General features: G+C 52.9%; 1 protein-coding gene across 2 annotated transcripts in view; it reads left to right on the top strand.

Annotated features, from left to right (window-relative positions):
• Positions 1–25,469, top strand: part of LOC111150890 (cornichon family AMPA receptor auxiliary protein 3) — an 89,495-nt gene that overhangs the window by 44,984 nt on the left and 19,042 nt on the right. The window contains exons 2-3 of one of the 2 annotated variants that reach the window (XM_022508571.1): positions 2,682–2,750; positions 6,449–6,496. In XM_022508571.1, the coding sequence (XP_022364279.1) occupies positions 2,682–2,750; positions 6,449–6,496 (117 nt within the window). The remainder of the gene's footprint in view (positions 1–2,681; positions 2,751–6,448; positions 6,497–25,469) is intronic. The other variant, XM_022508572.1, reaches the window with a different exon arrangement.

Below are 25,469 nucleotides of genomic sequence, written 5' to 3'. Positions count from 1 at the left end.
TCCAGACTCCCCTCCCAGCCCCTGCACCGGGTTGGGGCGGGATGGGACCTGGACAGTCACAGCTACAGCTCAGGGTCTGACTCATTTCCTCCTGGGCTCCCTGCCTCTTTGGGCTGGTATGTGGAACACCAATGGTTATGGGGTTCTAAAGCCATCTGGGGACTGATTTTAGGTTTCTGGATCAAAATATGGTGAATTGTCTGTGTAATTGGATAAATAAAAGGCTGAAGGGTTGCTGATGCCAACCTCGTGGGAGCAAGGAAGGGCGAACTTCGGGCTCTGCCCTGGTCTCTGATCAGTTTGCACCTGTGTCTGGGTGAATGTGGATGTGCATATCGAGGACATTAGGTTCATTAGGATTTGTGCTTGGGAGATAGATCATATCTCAGCAGACTGGACTGATGGACCAAACCAAAGAGGGAGGAAGAGGGATAAAGAGGGATAAAGTTTGGTTCTTGCTCTTAGGCCTTCAAATCCAACAATGTGCATACAGAACAATGTGAATTATTAAACTGAGTTTAATGAGCCCATGAGAAAGATCTGGGGCTTTTAGGCAGTGCAAGGTCAGAATGAAGCCAGGGCTATGATATAGAAACAAAAAAGCTAATGCTATCAGGCTGCATTAACAGAGACATAGGTTACAGAACAGAGGAGGTGATATGTTTGCTCTCTGTGCTAAGCTGACCTCATCTTGAATGTGGCACTTATTTTTGACAGTCACATTTTAGTATGGACATTTCCAACCCCTAACGCCAGCAGAGGGCAACCAGGATGACGAGACAGCTTAGTGCCAGTTTATAGAAAGGTTGGAGAGAGTTAGCTTAAAGAACAAAGATTTGCCAGGTTCAGGATAGCCGACAACACTTAAGGGCATTCCTTGTGCTACAAGCGATTTGACTTATCCTATATGTCTCCAAAGCAGAGTTATATAACAGAACTTCCTGTGATGATGGAAATATTTTGTGTCTGTACCATTTAGTAGCTACCAAACAGATGTGGTTTTTGAGCAAATAAAATGTGGAAGCTGAATTTTTTAATTGACCTAGCTAAAATTAAAATTTAAATGGCTTAATGTGGCTACCTTCTTGGATGGTAAGGCTATTGAGGGAAAATAAGAGTAGACTAGGAGTTGGCAAGTTTTTTTCTGCAAAGGGCAAGAAAGTAACTATTTTGGGCTTTGTTGAGCATATAGTGTCTGTTGCAACAACTGGACTGTCCCATTGTAGTGGGAAAATGCACAGGGTATAGCAAAGAATGAATGCATCTGTGTTCTAATGAAACTTTATTTATGGCAACTGAAATTTGAATATAACTTTTACATGTCACGAAATATTCTTCTTTTGATTTTTTTCAATGACTTGACAGGCATAAAGACCATTCTTAGCTCCCAGGTTGGACAAAAATGGGTGTTGGGCTGGATTTGGCTTTGTAGTTTGCTGACTCAGGCTTAGGATGTGGGCGGGATCTTCAGGGAGTCCTATGTAAGTGCGAGAAAGGGAGACAGTATTAATTAGAGGGAGCCAGGAACGGCCTGAGCCCCCTCAGTGAGAGGTGTGTTCTTGTCACTAACTGTTCAAGGACAGGGGTAAGGCAGAAATACATCTACTTACTACAGGTTATACTAGAATTTCCCCCGAATTCTGGAGGAGTTTTGAAACCAGGATGACATGTGATTGCTTTAAAATTACACCTGCTTTGTGCTGGGAACTAGGTTGTTTCCTCCACTGAGTACTTACTCTGAGCCCTGTGTTGGTGAGACGAGAGACACCTGTCCTCCATGCCGGTGCTCTCTGGCGAGCTGTGAGTCCAGAATGAAGCAGAGGACCCACATCCAGTGACCCGTCTGTGAAGATGGGACTGCTCAGGGCTGATTGTCCAGCCCGTGGACTGCTGGAGGTCGGGTTCTCTCTGTTGACATCGACCCTGCTTTCTTGCCTTTTTTTTCTCCCTCTGTCCTGCCTTCTGTCCGTCTCACTTCCAGTCAGCATCTCTGCCAAAATAAACACAAATAGAAAATAAACAGCTTCTTCATGCAAGGAGAGAAGTGGAAAGCGCCAGCTTGAAGTTTGAATTTCTTGTGCCTTTATCCACACCTGCACCTGCCGTCACCGTAATGGAGTTTGCTCCATGTCTTTGTAAAGCACGGGAAGCCTGTGAAGCCTTGGGGCCTTCACAACCATTGAGATAAATACCTTTAGCTTGAAACATTGTGTAAGTTTAAGTATGCAATGTATCGATTTGATACAGGAATGTTGTGGAAAGGTTCCCCTTGTAGGATTAGCTGCCCTCTGTCCCCACACATAGTTATCACTTAAGAGCTCCTCTCTTGGTCAGTTTAAGGTTTAGAGTACAGTGTTGTGTGTGTGCGTTACACACACAACAGTGGGTGGATGCGTTAGGTCTGTAGGACTTCCTTGTCTCCTCATGGCAGGTGCGTGCCCTTGAACAGTATCTTGCCCTTTCCCTACTTCGGGGAGTTCGAAGCATATGAAGAAAACCCAGGAGGACCATCAGCCCCAGGTATCCATCACCAGCTTTGACGGCAACCACCTCCTGGCCATTCTTAGGTCACGGGTACCTTCTTCCTGCCTCCTATATCATTTTGAAGCAAATCTACAGGGAGACGTGGTGCACTGATTCACCTTTGCACTAACTTCTTGGTTCTGCGCGTTCCATTTCAGATCATTGCCTTCGATGAGTTAAGGACGGATTTTAAGAGCCCCATAGACCAGTGTAACCCCGTTCACGCGGTAAGTAGCGGGTGTCAGCGGGGTGCAGGATGGTGTCCAGGTGGGTTGCCAGGGCCCATGGAGGAGGGATGTTCTGATGGGGGGAGTGGGTAAAGTGCCTCCACTCCTGACTCAGGGCCGTTGGGGACCCCTCTCATTCCTGAGGTCCACCAGGTCCCAACATTGCATCTTACAAAGTGAAATATTTTGATCCCAGGAAGCCAGGTGCGAAAGGTCTGCTGTGCTCTGACGGTTGAGTCTTCAAGGCCTCGTGCTGGTGTTTCTGGTTATTCATCTTGAATAAGGAAAAAGGCTCCATGTCGGCCAGCCTGCTGGCAGGGTATGGGACCCTTAGCGGCTCTCTGCCCGCTGCGCTTGGCCTGGTCTCTCAGAGGGAGACACACAGAGTGGGTGGATGTACAGAGACCTTGGGCCCATGTCCATATCCGCTGCTCCTCTCGAGAGGCTCTGTGATCCTGAGGTCAGCTTGCCTCCCACTGGGGAATCTGATGCTGTCTGGTCCTTGGCCCCAAGCTCAGCATGCGCTGATCTGACCATTCCATCTGGCTGCTGTCCCCGTGTGCCCTGGAGTGCACAGGGAAAGCAGCCTTGGCAGGAACAGGAGGAGGACCCTACTTCCAATGAATGGGCCAGGGACTGGAGGTCTGCCTGTCCCCAGAGCCCGTGTTCTTACCACCTGCCTCCTCAATGTTGTCTCTTTCAAACATTTGATTTTCTAATGCCTGATTTTATAATCCTTGGGCATCAGATTCTTTAGTTCTGTGAAATAGAGCCAAAGCCTTTCAAAGTTGACGGTGTGAAGCTGAAATTTGTGGCAAGTTGCAAGAATCTCTAAGATGCACTTGAAAACTTCTTAGGCTTCGTGACATGTACTTGGCATTAAAATCCATTTTGTTTCCATCTGCCGGTCTCCCCATCACCCACCTGTGATGACTTGGTAGCACCAGGCCTGAAGGGTAACCCCCTCCCCTGGTCTCATTTCTTCCTGGATGTTTAGTTTTTGGCACCAGTGTCACACACCTGGCCCGTTGGTCCCCACCAGGTGTCCCGAGCTGCTCTAGTCTGAGGGAGCCTGCTTTCCCTCCTCCTAGACAGGCGGGTTCAGAGGAGCTCACCAAATACACCCAGGGCTTTCTTGAATGAGCCCAGGCACACACTAGCACAGACACGCGTCCTCTGCTCCATTCTGTCCTTCCAATTCAGCCCAGGCGATCGGCGAAACCAGAGATGGCTTTGTGGAGCCTCGTCCCTCCGGCCATGGCAAGTTCTGTCGTTCCGACGGAGTGGAGAATATAGGACTGACATGCATGCCTCTGGGGAAGGTCACTGCAGGAACGAAGCCTGCACACAGTAGGCGCTCGGCCTGCACACAGTTCGTGCTCACAGTAGGGAGAATGCACTGTAACACGAAGGCTGGGTCTCAGCTCTTCACTCTTATCATGAAAGCCACACTTCTAACTGGGTAATGACTTAATCAAGAAGCTTGGACCCTGCCAGCCATGGATAGACCGAAGTCTCCCTGGGAAAGGACTCTTCTCCAAGATCTCTAAAAAAATCCGTTAAAACCCTCCATGGAAGAATAGCAGACTTATTTTCTTGGTTCTTACGATTTCATCCCCAGCAGGAAGTTAAGTACTTTGGATGCCTCATTAATTCATGTGCAAGGTCTTTGGGCTCCGTAGAGCCCCTGAATCTGCGTCTCCGTCTCAGGTGGCTTGGAGAAGCTACCACACCAGTTGGTGACCCCGCTTTAGGTGGACTTAGCTTACAAACAGTTGCTCTACACGTGAGCCCCAGGCCCACCGGCTCTCTGGGTCGGAGACCCCCTAGAGCTCCAAATCTTGTGGGGCCGTTGGGGTGGACCTCCTTCCAGGAGTTGAAAGGAAGGAGGAGGGCCTTGTTTTACTCCTAGCTTCTCATTCAGCCCTTCCCCTACCTTTACCAGCGGACCCTTTAGTATCCCTGTCAAGTAAGGGGAGCCACCAGACGACTAGCCTGCGGGGAGTTAGTGCATTCCCTATCCATGCCTGGCCCCTCACACCTTTCCCCTTACTCTCCATGTAGGCGGCCTCAATGCCCAGTGGTGTGTGGGGTTTGCATGTGCACATGCGTGTGGACACACATGGGGTTTGTTGCAGAGGACATGGTCTGTCTTCCTAGCCATGGGGACACTAATTTGTCCTGATGTGGGCTCTTTCCTCAGGGCTTAATAGATGCACAGGAATCACGGTATGATTCAATTAGGGAAGCTCAAGTGGCCCAGCCACCTGTCTTCTTCAGATCCGTGAGCAAGTTCATTAGCATCACGTCCATGGTCACCAAATTGCCTTGTAATGAAGCATTGGCAGACGCCGCAGCTGTGCTCAGAGGGGCTTTGGAAAACAAGAAAGTCACTGCGGGAAAAGGGCAGAGGCATGCCTTGTGTGTGTGACGTGACCATCTCCTCTCGCCTGGCCGAGGGCTCCTGTTCTCAGCCCTGAGCCAGGTTCCGAGGATGGACTTCGATGTCTTGAAACCTCTTAGCCTGGGGGCACTGTTGGTGTCTAATTTAGTGGGATGATTCCTTCCTCTAAATGCCCTCACTTTAGAAAAATAGACTCAATGGCAGAGAACTTCCCTTACCTTAGACTCTAATCTGTGCTCTGGAGAAAGTGGGCGGTCTTCCCAGGAGGGCTGACTCAGCCTCGAGGGCGTCCCGAGGTCTTTGTTGTCTTCTAACTGGCAGTTTGTACCTTTGACCCTCTCCATCCAGTTCTCTCTCCCCTGCTCCCTGTCTCTCATAACCACACATCTGATCTCCTTTTCCGTGAGTTTGCTTTGTTGTTGTTTTGTTTTGTTTTTAGATTCCATGTAGTAGCGAGATCATAGGGTACTTGTTTTTTTCGGGCTTATTTCGCTGACTGAACCCTCAGGGTCCACTTGGCAATGGCAGGATTACCTTCTTTTTATGGCTGAGTAATATTCTTGTGTGCGTACCGTGAGTGTGAGAGTCTACTGTAATGTAGTACGCTATGGTGTGTATTTATGTATACATACACAACATTTTCCTTGCCCATTCGTGCATCCAGGGACGCTCAGGCCATTATAAATGTTGCTGCCACGAACACAGAGGTACAGATACCTTTTCCAGACAGTGACTTCATCTCCTCCAGGGAGACATCTGGAAGTAGAATTGCTGGATGATACAGTAGTTCTGTTTTTTAACTCTCTGAGGAACCTCCCGAATGTTTTCATAGCGGCCACCCCAATTTCCATTCCCAGCAATAGCACATGAGGGTCCCCTGTCTTCCACATCCTCAGCGGCACCTGTTGTCTCTTGTCTTGTGGGTAACAGCCATTCTGACAAGCGTGAAGTGAGCGCTCACTGCGGTTTTGATCTGCATTTCCCTGATTGTCGGTGACCACCACCTTTTCATGTACCTGCGGCTAGCTGTATGTCTTCTTTAGAAAAATACCTGTTCAGATCCTCTGCACATTTTCATTTGGATTATTTGTGTTTTTTGGTTGTTGTTGTTGTTTGTTGGTTTTGCTATTGAGTGCTATGAGCAAAAACTCTGGTTAGGAGCTGCTGGGTGGGAGCCTGCAGGCCTCAGGGGGGTTCTGCCTCCTCTCCCAGGGGGCTGACTGTGGGGGCTGCTCACGTTCCTTCAGCAGAGCATCTAACCTCCCCTCTTCTTCTTTCCTGTGCACCCCGATAGAGGGAACGGCTGAGGAACATCGAGCGCATCTGCTTCCTCCTGAGAAAGGTCAGTGCGGGAGCTCCACGCCTGGGGATGGATGGTCCCATGGGCATGGCTGGTCACCCAGTGGAAGGGGCAAGTGAGGCTCAGTGCCTGCTCCGGCTCTGTCTCCCCAAAAAGGCAAATGGCAGGGGAGGGGGTGGGGGGAGCAAGGGAGCCTTATGTTGGTTGGAAACCTCCAGAGATAAAAGGAGCTCATTAGAAGGGTGGCCATCAATCAAAGTGACAGGCAGTGCTGGATATTTGCAGGTGCCCTCTGGTTGGACTTAGAGGTTCTTTTCTTTCATGTGATGATGGATGACATTTCCAGCTCAGGTTCCCTCGGAGCCTTTGTTCCTGGCTGGCGCTGCGCTCAGGGAAGTTTTAAACTAGATGGTGGGTTTCCTTTGAGGTTTCAGCCTCCCACTCAGCTTTGTATGGACAGTGTCACTGGGAGTGTTTTACAACCGGGACGGGAAGTGTTGTCGAAGGGGGAGCCAAGCATTGGGAGAGTTGTTGTGAATGGATGGGTGGTCAGTCACAGTGGCCCTAAGTGTGTCTGGGAAGCCTGCATGTACATGCACAGTCACGTGTGCACGCACGGTCATGTGTGCACGCATGGTCACATGTGCACGCATGGTCACGTGTGCACGTGCAACTCACACTTGGTTTTTACCACGCCTCTGTGACATAACCAGGGAGGCCCTGCGGCAGAGCGACTGCCGCTCCCCAGTCAGGCCCGTGCCTGCTTTCTGTGGCAAAGTGCGGGGAACAGCTGCTGGCAGGTCGAGGAAGCAGAGCCCATTGCCTGGAACCAAAGGACATCCCCAGTCTCTGTCCAAAGCACATGGGACATGGGGAAGCCACCCGTCAACCCAGAGGCTTAGGTGAATAGGAGAGAAACAACTACTCTGCCAACATTAATGGAGGACAATAACCACGCTCTGTTGAATTTTTTTCTCTACTTCCATAATGGCGCCTTTCATGGGAGGAACGAGCTTAATGAAGCAGTTACTTATTTTCCCAGCTACTTACTTGTCCATTCATGTTTTCCTGGACCCTTGGTGCGGTAGAGTTCCCCAGCTGGTGGGTTGCAGCAGGGAGAGGTGGTCAGATAAGGAAAATACATGTGAAAAATATTAGCAATCCAGAGTAGAGGATGATGTAAGAGAACACATGACATTTGGTTTTAAGGGCAATTCATGAATTTGTCAGTTATTTTCCCCCATCATATCTTGGACACCAGTAACCCCTTTAGCTTCCAGTCTGACCCCTAAGTGTCTGTCACGATTCCTCCCCTCCTTCTGTCCTGAATATGCCTCCCGGATTCTCCTGCAGGGTATAATCCATACCCATCTCATGAGTCTGGCTCATCCTTCAGCACTGACTCTGGCTGAACAGTGTGGCAAGTGGCTGCCTGGGCCAGGCTCCTCCTTATAGCCCAAGGTCAAAGCCGAGGCCATGAAAGAACAGAGGCTGGGCGGGAATTAGCGTTACCATTTGCAAATTTACATACAGTTTGCATAAGTTTCTGTCAACAGTAGATGGAGGCATTTTGTTCCAGGAAACACACTCCAAGTACCTTTTTTGGTTTCTTGTCCTTTTCATGTGGTCCTTCCCTGCCATGCCATGGCCTCTGTCTGGTGAATGCAGATGCTGTTCCTTGTTAGCGGGAAACATCAGGGAGGAGGGCCCATGGTAGACACATGAGGACAGGAAACACTGACTTCAAGTTCTTAGGTATCACAGCTGTTCCCGATTGCGTGTCCTGTGCTGCTTGAGAACAGAGCCTGAAACATGTACATTTACTATATTTTACTACATTTACTACTTACATCAGATTTGTATTTTTAAAATCACATGTAACTCTTTATTGCATTTGCCATCGACCCGGCAGGTCCCTAACTGACAGCTTCTCCTACCCTGTCCGCTCCTGCTGCCCTCCTTGGGGTCTATGCGGTAACTTGACCTGCGTCTGCTCCCTGCCAGCTCTGAGCCCTTCCACGGGAGAGGCGGTGGGGTATGCAGGCTTCTGCTGTGACCGGAGGCTGCCCCTGCCCCTGATTATCCATCCAGCCCTCGGTGCAACTCTAACTCGGGGGCGGTGAGAACAGAGCCCTCCCTGTGCACCTGCTCTGAGATTCAGCCAGAGGATACAGGTGTGTGCGCCTCTGAGCTGCCCCACGCCTCGTGTCACCTGACTCTTGGTGGCTGCCGGGAGTGCCCTGTGACACCCCTGGGTGCATGCCCAGTGCCGAGGCAGGTGAGGTGGCCCACGGCCGGTGGCCTCCCCAGCTGGAGCCCTTGCCGGGGACGTGGGGAGGGCCAGCAGGTCTGGTTAGCCTCGCCACCTTCTGGGAAATATACCTTCCAAGAAATTTCTTGGAACTTGTCCCCCAAACACCCAGAATGTGATGTATCTCCGCGTCTGATGTTGCTAAACCACCTCCTCAGCTTTCTGGGGAGGAAGGAAGGGATTTTCAAAGTGGATCCGTTTTTAGCTCTCTAATTATCAGAAAATGTGTTCTCCGGGTAATTGTCTGAACTGTAGGATTCTCGTGTCAATGTACGTGTGGGATTCATTTTCCGTGGCAAGAGCCACTTCACATGCTGCTCTCCCGCTGGAGCGGGACGCGGGCTCCATGGGTCGTGGTGGAGGACAGCTTGGGAGCCGGACTCATCACAGGCTCCTGGGGGGAGGAGGCTGACCTGCCAGGGGAGGGGGGCAGCTGTGTCTCCAGCTTTAGGAAAGGGTTGGAGGGAAGGAGCTGATATGGAGACCGAGGTTGGCAGGAGTGTGAGAGGCAGCGGGCTTCATGAGCGGGGCTCATCAGAGCCTGGACTTGGTTGTCCCCGGGGGCCCATGAAATGTCACCTTCCTCGGGCCAAGTCAGACAACAGTCTGTGACAGTTTTGTGTTGGCTGAGCCTGCCCGAGGGGGAAGGGACTCAGCGGCAGAATTTGGGATGTCCCTTCTGGCTTTGACACTTAGGTGTATCTCCAACTTGCCCCCCAAACTCCACAAGCGCATCTCCAACCACGCTGTGGGTTTCTGATATTTGTGGTTCTAAAAATCCCTGGAGGGTGGATAATTCTCCCCCACTCCATTGAGCAGTTGCCCTGGGACATGGAGGAGGAGGAGGAGTGGATGGGGCTGGGGGGCTGGGGCGTCGAGTTCCCTGGGGTATAATCAGGCTGGTGGGAGGGGGCGGGTGTGCCAGGTTTTAATCTGGAAAGAACAGGGTGGTTTTAAGGCCACGCGTGTTACCACTAGTGACCACCTGTGCCCCTCCCCCTTCATACTTACCTGAAACACACCTGCGGGGCCGGAGACAGTGGCATGGGGTGAGGTACACCTGAATGCTGTGAATCCCAGGTCCCCTGGGACCACGATGAGGTCCCGCCAGCAGGGTTGGAGGAGGTGGGGAGCGGCTAGGACCTGTTTTCAGCACAGAGCGCATTTGGCGAGTAGGAAGATCACACTGTTGCTCCCAATTCTTCCCCCTCTCCTGTGTCAGTGGGGTCATGTGTGTCTGCACGGGTCCCGTCCCTGAAGCTAGCCCTGCCTGTACCCATGACCTTCCCATGTGATTGCGCAGTTCCCCTCCCCCACACTCATGTTGGGCCGGCCATGTGTGCTGCTGTCTTCAGAGTCCTGGGTGTCCCTGCTGTCTTGAACTTCTGACACCACCAAGGCCAACCCACTGGTGCAAGGAGCCTGAGAGGCAGACCCCAGCGTACCTGGAGCTCAGAGCCACAACCACTGGATCTGGTGACCCCCAGTCGACCTTTAGATGCACGAGCAAGTATGACTGATTATCACTGAATTTAGGAATGATTTGTTATGCAGTATTATTAAGGCAATGGCTCACTGACGCTGTAAGCATGTGCTACTTACATAAGGGGGAGATTCTTTTTTAAAAAAGTGATTGTGTCCTGTGCCTGTAGACATCAGCCGTTTGCTGACTCTACACATTTATAAATGGAAGGCTTCAAACTCTGCCCTCATTTCTTTGACCTCAGAGGAGGCTACTTAATGCATTAATGGACTGGAACCGAGAGAAAGACCCACATCGCTTGGGATCACAATGTTTGTCATGCATTAGCTACTTGGAAGAAGAGTGAAGATGGTCCTTTTTCTCTAATCCCTGCCATAAGGGACTGACTTGATTTCCAGCCTTTTTGGTGGCTGGTGCAGTTCTTCCTGCGGGGTTCTGGAGGGAGTGGTGTATTTTATTTGAGAGACGTAATGCAGTGAAAAGGGGCACGCAAACTCAGTGACCGTAGACATGCCATCCTTGACTCAGAAATCTTCCATATCTGAATTCTCTGTTGGCTGGAGGGTGTCTAAAGCGTGACGGGTCTGAGAGCTGCTTACATTTCCTGAGTGACCACTGTTTGCCTTTAAAAGAATGAACTGGAGCCCCATTTGATAGACGAGAAGCTAGGGCGTGGAGACGTTTACCTCCGGGGTCTCAAGCTTCCCAGGTCGGTGGAGCTGGAATCTGAAGACAGGTCTGATCAGAATCCACATTTTTAATCCCCAAATTGGGGAAATTGTTGGTTTTCTGAAACATGCACCGTGTGGACCTGAGCTCCGGTAACATCGCTCGGCTGTTTCAAGGGAAGATATAAGACCCTGAAGCCACAGAGGGCCGAGGGGGCTCTGTCCTGGGCTGGCTTGTTAAGATGGGGCCCAGTGGAGTCCTTCAAGACTCTTTTCTATTTCCATTTAACTTCTTGTTAGGTTAGTTCACCCCTGAAGGGATTGTTTGAAGAGAAGTAAAAATATCCTGGAACAACACTTGCAACCAGTTCAGAAACTGTGTCTCATGTATAATGTATTTCCAGTCACTTTCTGTGGCAAAGTCCTTATTAGTCAGAGGGGAAGATGGAACATTTTACGTGCTGTGTGAACAGGGGTGCTGTCACGGAGGTGCTGAGCCCAAAGTCGGGTGGCAGGGGGAGCAGGAGCCCTGTCCTCGCTTCCCTCTGCTCCCAAGGCCACGGCAGGACCCGCAGAGGACCCTGCAGCAGCTCTGACTCCTCTGGCCCAAGGCTGGTTGGCCCTGTCTTTTGGAGTTCTTCATTATGATGATAATAGAGGATTAAGCCAGTTTCCATTTCTGGTGGGTCCATGGATCACCCGGTTGGCTCCCCCCATGTTGGTCGGGCTTAAGGGGAAAAGGGGTTGTTCTGCTCCTTCCTGGTCCTCCAGCACGTGCCCAAGCCCTTCTTGTGGTGTCACAGAGAAGCTGGGGGAGACTTGGAAACACTTCAAGATTCGATTTGCATCAGATCTACCGGTGTCCTGTTGGCTGAAGCGAGTCACATGACCAAGGCCAGGTTATTGGTCTGAAAGTGCCTCCGGAGCCTCCCAGGTGTGAGCAGAGGGCAGTGAGGGCCTCAGAAGAAAGGCAGGCCGCTCCGGTTGGCAGGTGGCCAGTTTCACAAGTGAGGGGATGGACAGGTGGGGCTTGTCTTGGGAAGCCACAAGATGAGTAGATCTCTGCATCCACCCACCGAGTTTTAGAAGTTTGTAAAGAGCCTTAATGGGGCTTAGTCCCATGGACAGTTCACATAGTCCCAGCACCACATCTGTCTGAAGGCTATCCCGGGGGTGGGGGAGCTCCTGGGAGCAGGGAAAACAGCAGGACCCACATTCCAAAGACAGGGGAAGGGTTAGTGAGACCTAATCACCAGGGTCCACCTCACAGGTCAACCGTTGATCATGTCCTCTCAGTGACCTTCCCTAACGCAGGGCAGTAGTGGGAGGGACTACAGACTTACAGGCAACGGTGTGGATATAGTGAGGCTGTTCATTGGCACCATAATGGCACTATAATTCAATCTACCACATATCTGTATGAAGGGGATTAAGATTCAGGGGTCTGGACAAGGAGACATCACCTGACTCCTGTTAGAAGAGTTTGCATCAAAAAGACACAGGATAACAAGTGTTGGCGAGGATATATGGGAAAGGGATCCCTCGTGCCCATCGTGGGAATGCAAACTGGTGCAGCCGCTCTGGAAAACAGTATGGTGGAATCTCAAAAGTTAAAAATAGAAATGCCCTATAGTCCAGCAATTCTAATTCAGGTTATCTATCCAAAGGAAGTGAAAACACTAAGTCAGGGAGACATGTGCACCCCTGTGTTCGTCATGGCATTATTTACAGTAGCCAAGTTGCAGAGACAACCCAAGCGTCCATCAATGGATGGATGGATAAAAAAGTTGTGGTGTGTAGACACCAATGTCTCGTTCATTCTCAGGACCCCGGATTTTAGCACAATGTGGGACCTGAGGCTGATGTTTGGTATATGACCAGGGGATGAAATTCTAAACCTGGAATTGACCTTCGAGTTCATCTGGCCAGACCCCTCATTTTCAGATGGGGAAACTGAGACCCGAGGGCTTAGTGGTGAGATGACATCAGTGCTATATGTCTGGGCCGCTTAACTGGCATGGCCACGGCCCTTCTCTGAGAGTCTGAGGCCACCAAGGCTGGACCGAAGGGGACCCAGCTGTGAGCTCTCTGGGGCAGGGACCACATCACTAATGCCTCTGTGGGGCCGAGCTCAGGGCACCGGGATGGGTAAATCCCTACCTTGTGCCAGTGGCTGTTCCGCTGTGAATAGCATTTCCTCCGCATGAGTTCTGTCTTTCCCCCCAGGCTATAATCCCTCACCCACTTGACATCTGTTAGGCCTGGGAATGAGGCTGCCATGTTTATAGTCTGCAATTCCTGTCAAGAGTTGTGGAAAAGATTCTTGGTTATTTCAAAACTAGCCTTTCCCTTTCTCTGGTGCAAAGTGAGTGGTCTGTTCATGTAGATGCAGGAGACACGGGCAGTCTGACCGTCTGCAGGGGACTCGCATCTCTGCCTGTTCTTCTTGTCATGACAACTGTACAGAGGTCTTAGCTCACTTCCCCCAAAGAGGTGACCTCATCTGTGCCATGGGTCTTAAAGGACTTCTCCGTGGTTCTGTTTGCAAGCAGCCCTGGAAGCCAGCCATGTGCAGAAATCGGCAGTAGATCCGTGACATGGACTTGGATCCTGCATGTTTCTAGGCTAGGGCTGTGAACGTGTTCCTGAGCTAGTGAGTGAGCCTAGTTAGCCACCCAGCACCCTCCCAACACTGCAGCACGGCTTTGCTGTTCTCCAGGGTGCATGCTACACCCAGGACTTCCACTTACTGCCCACGGAGGACACTTACCACTGGCAGGAAAGTTTTGCGATCTGTCTTGTGCAAAATCGTGTGCGAGCATTGTGTCAGGAAGCGGTAAACAATGCACTGCTTTATTGTGTCTATTATTAGTGGGAATGGTGGTTCCTGACCACTTTATGCGTCAAAATCCCCCATAAAGATCTTTTGTTTTTTAAAAGATTTAAAAAATTTATTTGAAAGAGAGAGAGAGCATAAGCAGGGGGAGGGTCAGAGGAGAAGTGGATTCCCACTGAGTAGGGAGCTCGACGTGGGGCTTGATACCAGGACCCTGGGATCATGACCTGAGCTGAAGGCAGACACTTAACCGACTGAGTCCCCCAGGTGCACCCCTTGTCCCCGGTGGAGGTCTTCTAAGATGCTCTGCTAGAAACCACTTCCAGAAGTTATGCTGTAGGAGGTCTTGGGAGGGTTTTTTTTTTTCTTTTCTTTTCTGCTACAGAAAGCTTTATTGTTTCCATGTGGTCTAGGGCTTGGGTGAGGGCCCTGGGGATGGGTTAAAAAGCTGCCTCATGGCTACAGGGAGAGGCTCAGGCACAAGCTCAACATGGGGGTCCACTGGGGGGCCCCAAGGGCTATGGGGCTCCAGAGGCACCTCATCGTGCCTGAGGGTAAGCCTTTCAAAGAGATGCTTGCCCAGTCTAGCCTGGGGGCCGCCCGGCTTCTGGATGAGATCATCTGCTCATCTGGGAAGTCACAGAGATGGGGGTCCGTGTAAGCAGAACCCAGGCATGTTGACCCCACAAGGGTCCCGTGCAGACTCTTCTCTAGAACCCAGGTGGCTTCCGCAGTGTCCAGGGTCTGACCCCATGGCTACACTGGTTCTCCTTTCAGGGACGCTCAGTGTCCACTTCTCCTCACTCTTCTCCTCAGCCAGTTCGCGGGAGAAGTGGCCCACACCCTCCAGAGCCACGTCCTTCCGGTGCAAATAGAAGCCTGGAGAGAGGTGGGTGTGGGAGTGAGAGGCCCACGGGTGGACCAAGAGGTCGACAGTGGCGTCCGTGTCCATGGGATGACTCTGACGCATCTGGGAGCTCATGGCTGATGGGTCGCAAGAAACTCAAAATAAGGCGTTAGCTGGTTGCAGAGGCACAGGATTGAAGCAGGAGACAGATCTGCGGGACCGTTGGATGTGCTGCCTGGGAGTATTCTGCTCTGTTATTGGATAATGCCCCATATGGGCGTCTGTGGGCAGCCACGCTGGAGGGACATAGTGAGATGTTTCTGGTGATTTGAGTGGTTGGCAGATGTCCTGGGGATTCTCAAGCAGCTCCCAGGGTCTGGAGAACTGTGTCTGCTGCAGAAGAGGGGAAGGAGAGATGAGCTTCGAGCCAGGGAGGGTGGCCATCGGCAGGCAGCCCTGGACCTGAGGAGCAGCCCCGGCTCACTGTGTCCTTGGCCCTGCGTGGAGGGAACGTCTTCGAGGCCCCACGTGTGGAAGACTGGTTCCACTCCACTGAGGAAGGCCAGCGACCCTTGTGGAGGTGGAGGGAGAGCCCGGAAACCGGCAGTGACCTTAAGGTGCCTCAATGAGAGTGGTCCCCAAACTTGGCAGGGCTTCACATCACCATGGGGAGGTTGTTGAAAGTATGGATTCCTGAATGCCCACAAACATGTGGTCAGACATTATTCTAGATGTATCTGTGAGGGTGTTTGCAGATGAGATTAATATTTACATTGGTGAACTTTGAATAAAAAAGATTGGTCTCCTCAATGAGCGTGAGCCTCGTGTAATCAGTTGAAGGCCTCAAAGAAAAAAAAACTGACCTCTCCAAGCAAGAGGGAATTCCGCAGACTTCAACTGCAACATGGGGCCTCCCTGGATCTCTGGCCTGTGGGCCCACCCTGCAGAACTGGGACTTCCCCAGCCGTTACACAAACAAGTCGCTGCAAATCTCTCTGTTTATGTACATGTAGATGTATGCATCCAACAAAGCCATGTTGTGCAGAGGGTGTGGGCAGCTGACTAGGCTAATACACACACAGGCACTGTGCTCACAAGTGCACACACATGCACAGTCAAAGTCATATAAACCTGCACACACCACGCACACTCACAGTCACATACATATGCCCCATCCTGGGAAGTGCAGGCTCAGCGGGTTTGTGCAGGGACCCTGAGACGGCCACAAGTGGCATCTCCTGTGAAATAGGTAGTGTGATGGTCACCAGCAGGTGGTAAGGTCACCCAGCTCCTGGATCTGGCTCCAGAGCCCACGCCCATGCCCTTTCTCCCTTGCTGCTCCCGTCTGTGGGAGCTGGTAACTTTCTATGCCTTCCCTAGTTTCTTACCGCACACAAGGGACCCATCTCTGCAGGCCACCGACCAAGAGTGACAAGCACCTGGTTTCCCTTCTGGTCTCCACAGTCGTGTGGACCAGAAAAGGAAGCCGACGCCCTCCCTGTGGCTGTTGGCAAGGCCTGTCTCACAGTCTGAGGCTCTAGGTGGAGTTACGGAGCCAGTGGTTTTGCCGTGAGAAGTCGCCCATTCACTGGCTGCTTTTTGTAACCCCACTCTCCTCTCCTGAATGTAAAAAGGAATTCCCAGTGCTGCGGTTGTGGGAGGCAGGAGCGCGTAATGAGTGTGGGAGCCACTGGCAGTGAAGGACACAGGGCGCTCACTGCCGGGGACGCTCCCCCGGCCCAGAACGGGGTGTGGTGGGAGGAGACTCTGTCCCAAGGGTTCGTCTGGGGACCCAAACTCCCACTGCCTGTCCATGCAGTCTGCAGGGGTGTCACACCACGGTGTCCCTTCAAGCCCCGGGGGCAGGGAGGAGAGGGGATAGGGCCAGATCTTCCACTTAACTCATTGGCCAGATCTTAGGCAAGTAGACACAGCTGGTCTTATTTTGGGGGGGATCAGCCAAAGAGCAGGGATTTTGTTCCAGGGAAAAGGAGAGATCTCGACTCGAATCGGTCAAGCAGACCACCAGCTCAGAGCTCATGGCCGCGGTTATGCACTGCATGAGGTGGGGAGAGGGGCCCTGCCAGGCAGAGGTGGGGGTGGGGTGGGGAGAGACGGGGTCCTGGAGGTTGGGGTGCTGGTGCTAACCTGGAGAAGCCTGTGCATCGTGGGGCTGGAGAGGGGGGCCAAGGCCTCCTGGATGTTGGCTTGGCAGGTTCCAGCGGGCACTGAGCTGACTGGATTCATTCATTTGACTGGAAACCATTTAGCAGCTGCTGTACCCATGGCCTGGTGTCATGTGCTGAGGGGGATGGATGTGTGTGTGTGTGTGTGTGTGTGTGTGTGTGTGTGTGAGAGAGAGAGAGAGAGAGAGAGAGAGAGAGACTGAGAGAGAGAGAACTGTGGAGATACGCTCAGTCCAGCTAAAAGGGGTCTTGCTTTTTTCCTGACTTCCTGCCTCAGAGTCTCCCAAAGCCCCAACCACATGGGACCTTATGTTATAGTTGTGTGTACACACGTCTTACATAATTGTATTTTTGAAGGATGGGATCATGCCCTCCTAATTTGTGTCCCTACCACATTGTCAAGTGCGGTGTCTGCTTTACGTTAATTAGCTAAATGGATCAGGGCACTGGAGCCTGGCGGCCACATAATGGCTTATAGCGGAATTCTGTCTGCTGAGTGTGGAATTAAGGCTGGGACGGGACCAGAGAGGCCGGTGGCAGGTGTGACGTGCTTTGCTTGTGGAGCGTCCCTCGATGCCCGGTGCGTGAGCATGGTAGCAGATGGGGTCTGAGCGCCAGTTCTCAACCTGCCTGCCCATTGGGACCCCCTGGGTCCTCACCCCCAGAGAGTCCGTCCCGTGGGTGTGGGACATGGCCTGAGCATCGGGATTTGGGGAGCCCCTGGGGCGAGGCTGCTGATCTCGGAGTTGGAAGATAAGCCCAGCTCTGGCGAAGTGGCGTGGGGGGGGGTGGCACGCCCTGGCACGTCCCTCAGGGTGTGAGTGAGAGCGCCGCGGTTCCCTAAATGTGGCAGAGTAAGGGCAGGAATGTGCTGTGGGCAGCGGGGGTGGGGGCCACGGGACCTGAGGAGGGCTTGCCTGCTGCCTGCTTCCGAGGAGAGGGTCACCCTGGGGGGAGGGCTCCACACAGAGTCTGCACACAGCCTGTTTTTCTCAGTGCAGCTTTACTTCCAGAAGCCCCATTTCCCACAATGTGATGAGTAGTAAAACCTCCTGTTTTCAACAACCGCCCCCCACAGCCTGCCCCGCAACACCCAAAGGCTTACCCTCCCAGACAGCCTTTCTTGCCCTTTGCCCAGTTGCTGAAAAAGCAAGAAACATTTCTGGGTCATGTTTCTAGGTCCCAGAATGTGCCAATATTCCCCAAATCTCATGGTCCCTTGTTCCCTGTGGCACGCCTGGGCTCTGCCCATCTGTACAGTGAGATCCCAGCCCTGACCTGCATTGACACAGAGACCCCCAGGACTCAGATGAGCCTTGCTGGGGGCTCCCAGCAGGTGCGGAACCGAGTCCCATGCTCCCGACGTGTCTGCCCCCGCCCCCCGGGTTACCCGCGCTGCCGTGCTGGCTGCATTCACCACGTATGTGGGATTTGTGATTCTTTAAGCAATTCGGGGCCTTGGTCCTCCTCCAGCACAGAGTTTCACTGGCTCTGATCCCTAAGCCGTGTCCATGGCACACAGACAATTACAAAACACGTGGAGCTTTGTTTCATACAGATAAGCCGGCGGTAGACAGGGAAATGCACTGGCTACCTGGACGGGCTCTACAAACACAGAATGCCATCACCACAGGGGGCACAAGAACCATCCCGTTCCCTTTCTGTGTCTGCCAGATGGTGCAAGTGTTGCTGGGATCGTGGAGGACAACGGTTGCTGGTCAGAGAGCAGGGAGGTGGGCGGGGAGCCCACAGCGAGAACAGCTCTGTTACTGTGGTCTTTGCTCGGGGACCTCACCATGGCAAGTGCGCTCCAGGCATCCACATCAAGTGGTGTCAGGACCGCTGGTGTCCCGGCGGGAAGCAAAGAAAGGAGCCACTTAGCCGGGCTTCTGCCCGCAGATTATGCCAACAGGACGGGCCACTGACAGTTCGAGGGCCGTTGTCTCCCTCCCTGGGTGAGCTGGACGTTCATCCCGGCCACCATGCTATCAGATGCTTTCTCCATGCTGGGAACACCAACTACACCGATGTCTGGTTGTTTCCTGTTAATTCATAAAGCATCTTGTGAGCCAAGCGTCAGGACTTGAAGAGGAAGGCAGTGAGGGCAGGAAGGGGAAAGTCAGAGGCACATGCTGGTTGTCCCCAGTAGACAGCACGGTGGGCGCGGTGGTCTGGGCGCCTGGCTCCCCGCTCAGCGCTCTCCCTGCGAGCAGCAGGCCACCAGGACCGCTTGGCGGGTGGCCTTGTAGTTCCTCCGTGGCCCCCACCCATGGTGGTGTGTGTGGAGTCACCCGGCTTGACTCCCAGGCTCCCATCCTTCCGGAAGTCCTCGTGTTTCCATGTCCATGCTTCACAGGACAGTCCCCTGCCTTTGTGGCCCTCAGAGGCGCCAGGTTGCCACCCCAGGGCACCCAACATTTGTCCCTGCGCCCATGGGTCCCGCACGCATGCCCCTCTCAGCGGGTCCCCGGCCTCCAAGTCAAGTGCAGGCTGAGAGCTTCAGACCAAAGGCATCTTCGCAATTTCGAGAGACTGTTGGGGGCAGGTTGGCTGACGAGATTTGTCAGAAGGTGCGGTGCCCTCTACCTGTGTTAGTCGTGAGGCCTGGCACATCTGGGCAGTTTAGACGCCAGAAATTCATTTCTTCGCAGTCGTGGAGGCTGGGAGTCCAAGATCAAGTGTAGGCCGGCCGGTTCCTTCAGAGGCTGACCCTCGGCTTGCCAACAGCCACCTCCCTGCGTCCTCACATGGTCGTCCCTCTATGTGTCTGTGTGTCCTCACGCATCCCCTGACAAAGACGCAGGTCATATTGGATCAGAACCCAGCCTAATGACCTCATTTACCTTAATGACCACCTTAAATACCCTCTCTCCCAATGCAGTCACGTTCTGAGGTACTGGGGCCTAGGACTTCAATGTGCAGATTGTGGGGGAAGGGTCCATGCATCAGAGAAGGGTTTTTATGAAGATGACATCCCTGTGGTGAGGAGAGAGCGTTGGCCTTTCCTTGAATTTCTCCTCAGTGAGTAACAGGTGTAATCCAGTGAAAGCACGGACAAGACATTGCTCGTTTCCATGGGATTTATTGCATGTTCATTAGAATGAAAAGCAAAATTGAGCTGAGCAAAGCCTGTGAAGATGGCCCCCCTCATTCTCAAGGGGAGAGGGGCCAAACGAAAGGGACGGTGAGCTCCCTGCCTGGGAGCAGCGCCCAGAGCCAGCCGCCCGAGCCCAGACAGTGAGTCAGATGCCCACGGGACGAGTCCCAGGTTCCCCGTCGTTCTAATCAGCTCAGTGCCTGTCTCCCCAGTGGGCCCGGGGCAGCGCCAAACCCAGGTTCATGATGTGTACTCTCACACGAAGGGCTGCTTGTTGATGTAATTATGATAACTATTTTTGTTTACAGGACATGCTTTCCAAGGGGATCGCTGGCACTTCTCTGTCCAGAAATTGTCACTTGGTAGCTGGACAGTGCGACCCATCCTGGGGCTGGCAGAAATCATAAGGAGCATGGCCCACCCCATGGCGCTGTGCTGGCCGCTTGGGAAGGTCATGACACGCACGGCTCTGGGCAGCACAGGACGAGGAGAGGGGCCTGGGTCCTGTCTCTCTGCTGGGGGGGTCGTGCCTCCCTAGACGTGGAAGCCTGTTCCCTAGAGGCTGAAAGAATGTTTTCTCCATGACGATGATGTTTATTAAGTTATTGTGGGTGGTAGAAAATCTGCCAGCTGCTGTGAGAAGAGCTTGATGCTGTGTCCCCGGGTCCCCCCTCACCGACGGGATCATGAGGACACATGGCTGGGACCCTAAGCCCAGACTCCACTCTGGGCAGCCTTATTAGCCCAGAGCTCACTCTTTGGTTTTCCTTTGAATTGTGGTTCCTTTTAATTGTGAAAGTAGTCTGTCCTCATTTTTACTAGAAATGGGGCTGATGCTAAGTTAATACAAAGGAAATACTAACAAACCCCCAACTCTTCTCCCTCCCTAAAACTCTAACTTAACTGATGGCACCAGCTGAGGCCTCCATCCCTGTGCTCACATTACCTTGCACGTTTGAACACGACAGGTGCACGTGCGTGTCCACACACACACACACACACACACACACACACACACACACGTGGTCTCTCTCTGAGCTGACTTATTCGTTTCTTTTTCCCAATAATGGAAAAATTGGTCTCTTGCACTTGTTTCCCTGCCCACATATGGTGACATTAGGGACTCTCCTGTAGGTCACTACTACAGAGCTAACTCTCTTCAAAATCAAAATGGATTTGCCTAAGAACCTGTCCTCATATGCCATCCCACAGACCGTCTGTCCAGTCCACGGATTCATGGACATTCTGTTTTTAGCCTTGTTTATTTGGCCCCTGCCAGTAAACACCCCACAGTGAACACCTTTGTGACTTTATATCCCAGGAGTAAAATTGTCAGGCTGAAGAGTATATGAATTTGTACTTAAAAAAAATTGCCGGATTATTTTCCCAAAAGGTGGAAGCCGTGTGCCGCGCCCCCAGCTGTGTGCGGGGGTGACTGTTGCCCTGTGTCGAGGTCTCTGTGGCCAGATGCTCCCGGGGAGCCCACAGGCTGACTTTCTGTCTGCAGGCCTTCTGGGTGATCAGAGTTTCCCAGTCCCATCAGCACATTCGAATCTCCCGGGGAGCTTCTAAAATCTGGGTACGGGGACCAGCCTGCACAAAGTTTCACTTAACTGGTCCAGGGGACATGGGCAGTGGTGTTTTCAAAAGCCCCCTCCCCCGCCATGATTCTGATGGGTGCCAAGGAGGAGCACTTCTGGGAGACCCTGCAGACACTAGATCCCACACTCCCTTCCCCCGCTCCCTTCCCCCACCTCAGCTCCTCTCAGGCACAGGCTGTGGGGACTCTGCTGGAAGCTCCAGGCAGTTTCCTTCTGCCAGCCGCAGCTTACTCCCTGTCCTGGTCCTGCAGAAGCACACTGCTGGTCGGAGCTGCCTCTAGGCTTTGCACAAAGTCCCCTGCTGGCTTCCAGTGTCTTCAGGATACTGCAGGACTTGCACTGACCTCCAGAGAACCTCTCCCAGGCTGGTTCAGAGCTCTTTCGGGGGGAGAAGAGGGTGTGCGCACACCCCTATTTCACGACCAGAAACATGTGGGAGTTCCAGGGCTGTCCTCCTCCTGCACAGGGGATGTCACTCACGTCCTGCAGCACACAGACCGTCTGTTCTCCTGCCCGGCGCCCCCACCACGTCCCTGCGGCACGCGCTGATGTCATGCACGTGGCTGCGGTGGGAGGCACAGCCTCCATGGAAGGCACACCCCTGGGCAGGTGTACTGGCCACATACAGGGGCCAGTGTGCTAGACCCTGGTCTCTTCCAGGGCACGATGGGTACCCTGCTGTTGACGGCCATCCATCGTGAGCCCCAAGTTAGAGCATTTGGAACCCATCAGGGGCTGATGTAGGAAGCCAGCAGACCCACAGGGACTCAGACATTTTGAGTGCGGCAGGTGTGCACGCATGTGCACCTGTGCGTGTGTGTGCACACGCTCACGTGTGTTGGGGCAGAGGAGATACGAAGGTCCTTGCCTCATTCCACCTCAACAGTGCGGTGTGCTGCGTGTAGACCCCGCCATGGCTGGCGGGAGAGCTGACGGGGTCCTGCGGAACCATGGGGGAGTTCACATGTGTAAAAATACTAGGGATGTTTATGCTTCATGAAAAAAGATGAGCTTCTATCTTTCAAGATACAAATGGCGTCAGAACCTCGATTCTTAGCTCAAGAGCTGGTTTAGGGATCCCCCAATGAGGCTGCCAGCCTGGGGAAGACCCCCGAGGAACCAGGGAATTGGGAGCCGGGCGTCGTCCTCGCCTGGCCCACATAATTATCAGCTGTGATACCTAACGCCCGCAGAGTGCTCTTTAGGACCCCGGTTTTCAGACTTGGCTGGACACTGGAATCGCTGGGGGAATTTTAGGAACTCTTGTCTGTCCCAGAGATTCTGACTTAATTGGTTCGGAATAAATAAATCCCGGGCATCAGGAGTTTTAACGCTTCCCCGGGGTGACCGTAATGTGCAGCCCAGTGTGAAACCCTTTGATAAACAGGCTTCATCATTCAGGTTCAGTGATGTATTTTGGCTGCGTTGGTGGCCTGGCCGCTGGGGCTCAGCGGAGCTGGTGCCTGATCCACATTGCCCGCCCAACTGCGCCCCCCCCAGGTCCCCGCCCCTAGCGCAGGGCTGCGAAGGGTGCACGGGGACCCAGTCATTCGCTCCCAGAATCTCCTGACACTCCCAGCCAGGAGGGGTGGGGTTTCAGAGGTCAGCCCCCGCCTGCACGCAGGAGTCCCCTGTTGGCGGTTTCGTGAACTCTGAGGCTGGGTCCCGCCCTCTGAGTCTCCAGGGCGGTGCTGAGGTTTGGATGGGCACTTTCAACTTCTCCGGCAGGAGGTTGTCAGGTGTAAGGGCATGAAGAAAGAGCCGTGTGACGCGTGCCCACAGACTTCACCAAGACCACGTGGGCTTCGTCTGCCCTTCCTTGCCCCGTGTGCAGAGCACGGGGGCGTTTGCCCGGACCATTTGGTTGCACACCTTATAGCTCTTCCCCCCAAATGCATTCCACAGCATAACTGCAACCCCTGGCCGCGCCCACGGACACCGATGATGACATCTGATTATAGTTCATGGTTGTTTCCACTCCTCCCCATAAAGGACTTTATTATAGTTTTTTTTTTTTTTTTTTCCAAAAATTCAGGATCCTGTCAAGTATCCCACATTCCATTTGGTTGTCATGTTTCCCAGCATCTCTTTTAGTCTAGGATAGTCTTTGTACTTTGTTTCAGGACAATGATCTTTCTGGAGAATCCTGAGTGGGGGTGGTTTTTCAGGGTCCCCATGGTGTGTGAAAAGCAGGGGTGGGGCTGGGAGGCTGGCGTTAGGGAACTTCGTGTCCTGTTTCCCATGTAAAACATTTATGTGTTGGCCAGGCCGTGCCTTCCTGCTTACAGCTGGTGCTGGCCTCCGGCAGCCCCATGGCCTGTGCCACCCCATCGCGTGCCCTGACTCTCTGTGCTCCCCTAAGTGTCCCAGCTCTCCTGTGGTTTCCTAGCAGTGACCCTGTGTGCTTGTGGGTAAGTGGGGTGCTGGCGTTGGGCTCCCTGTCTCTAGTCCTCTCTCAGGGGCCCTCGCTGCCACACTGGCTGGCCGCCCCTTCCGTGGGCTCCCTCCGCTCTGTCTCCTTCCTGCTCATTCCAGAGTGTGTCTGGACTAGCTATCTCTTTCCTGAGTATCTTCTGGCTCTTTCTTCAAACACATCTTGTCTTCCTTGTCCTAAAAATGTCATTGGCCTTGGTAACCCTTTGTGCTACCTGCCCCCGTGGTTCTTTGTTCATATGTTGCCAGATTCTGGAAAGAGCCACAAACAGCCTGGCCTGCACTTCCTCCTACTCATCTGAGAATCGCTTGCAGGTGACAGGTGCTCTTTTCATTCCACAGAAACTGATATCTTGAAGGTCACCAGTGATGTCTTGACGATGAACTCCAATAGCCTGATGCATTCATTCTCACCCCCCGCCTCTCCATAGCATGACGCTGCTGGTCATGTCCTCCTTTCTGGCCACCCGGCAAAAGAGCACTCCAGGTTCCCTCTGTCCCACGCACATGCACCTCTGTCCGCCTTAACGCCCCCAGCCCCACGCCAAAGACACCGGTGTCCATTTGGGTTCTGCCCTTGGCCCCGTTTTCTTCCTGTTCTGTACTAGTGTTGCAGTCAGCAACCTGTGGATCCTATATGGACTGCACATTTGTCTTCTTCAACCCACTTAATATTTTAAGCATCTGAAATATTCACACAAAAATCCAGGTTTTTCAGCTTGCTTTTGGGAAAAGGTCACAAGATCCATCAATACTAGAACCGTTTTTTTTAAGGTAGCCCTCTGCTGGGGTTGAGCGACAGATGACCCTTCTGATGGGAGGCACGTTCCTCAGACCCCCTGCACCCTCTCCTCCCCAGTCACTGTGCACCTTGTGCCTCTGAGCGTAAGGTTCTGTGTCCTCGGGGCTCACCTCCCCCAGATCTGGGGCTTCTGTCCTCAGTCAGCTTGCAGTGGCCCCCAGACTGTACCTTTTCCTGCTCTCTCCCTCTGGAATTCTGGGCTAGCATTCTTGACCATCTGCTGAGCTCCTGTACCTAGTTCTATGTCTTGCATTGGGGTTAGAAGTGCTGAAGAACCACACTTCTCCACCTCTGTGGGTTTGTCCCAGTCAAGAACAGACACAAAAGTCTAGATGAGGATTAAAATACGTTGTCATGCTGCCAGCTGCATGGACGGCCATGGTCCATGTATGAGAGAGACAGACACACACAGAAAGTGCCCTACAGGGGCAGGCTCCAAGCTTGTGCTGGGGCGGAGGCAGCTCTAGGTCCTGACCTCAGGCACCTGCCACATGCTTGCAGGCATGGACAGAGAATGTGTGGCATTTGGGGACAGGAGCAAGAGAAGCCAGGCCACGGGCTTCCTCTCTAGTGCTTCCCCAAGGTGTGGAAATTGCTGGTGGGAACTCCCATTGTATAGGGTGAAGCAGGAAGGCAGAGAGGTTGAAGGGTTCTGAGTTCACCCTTCACTCAGCCATAAACATGCCGGCTTGACCCGTGTTGGTTACTGGAGACACTGTCTTCCGTGTCACTCAGATATAATACCACACTT

The sequence above is a fragment of the Enhydra lutris genome, unplaced genomic scaffold, assembly GCF_002288905.1.
Source record: "Enhydra lutris kenyoni isolate GAN:26980312 unplaced genomic scaffold, ASM228890v2 scaffoldscaffold24, whole genome shotgun sequence".
NCBI lineage: Eukaryota > Metazoa > Chordata > Mammalia > Carnivora > Mustelidae > Enhydra > Enhydra lutris.
Note: the sequence above shows the minus strand (reverse complement) of the source record. Positions and strands in the feature narration are given on the sequence as shown.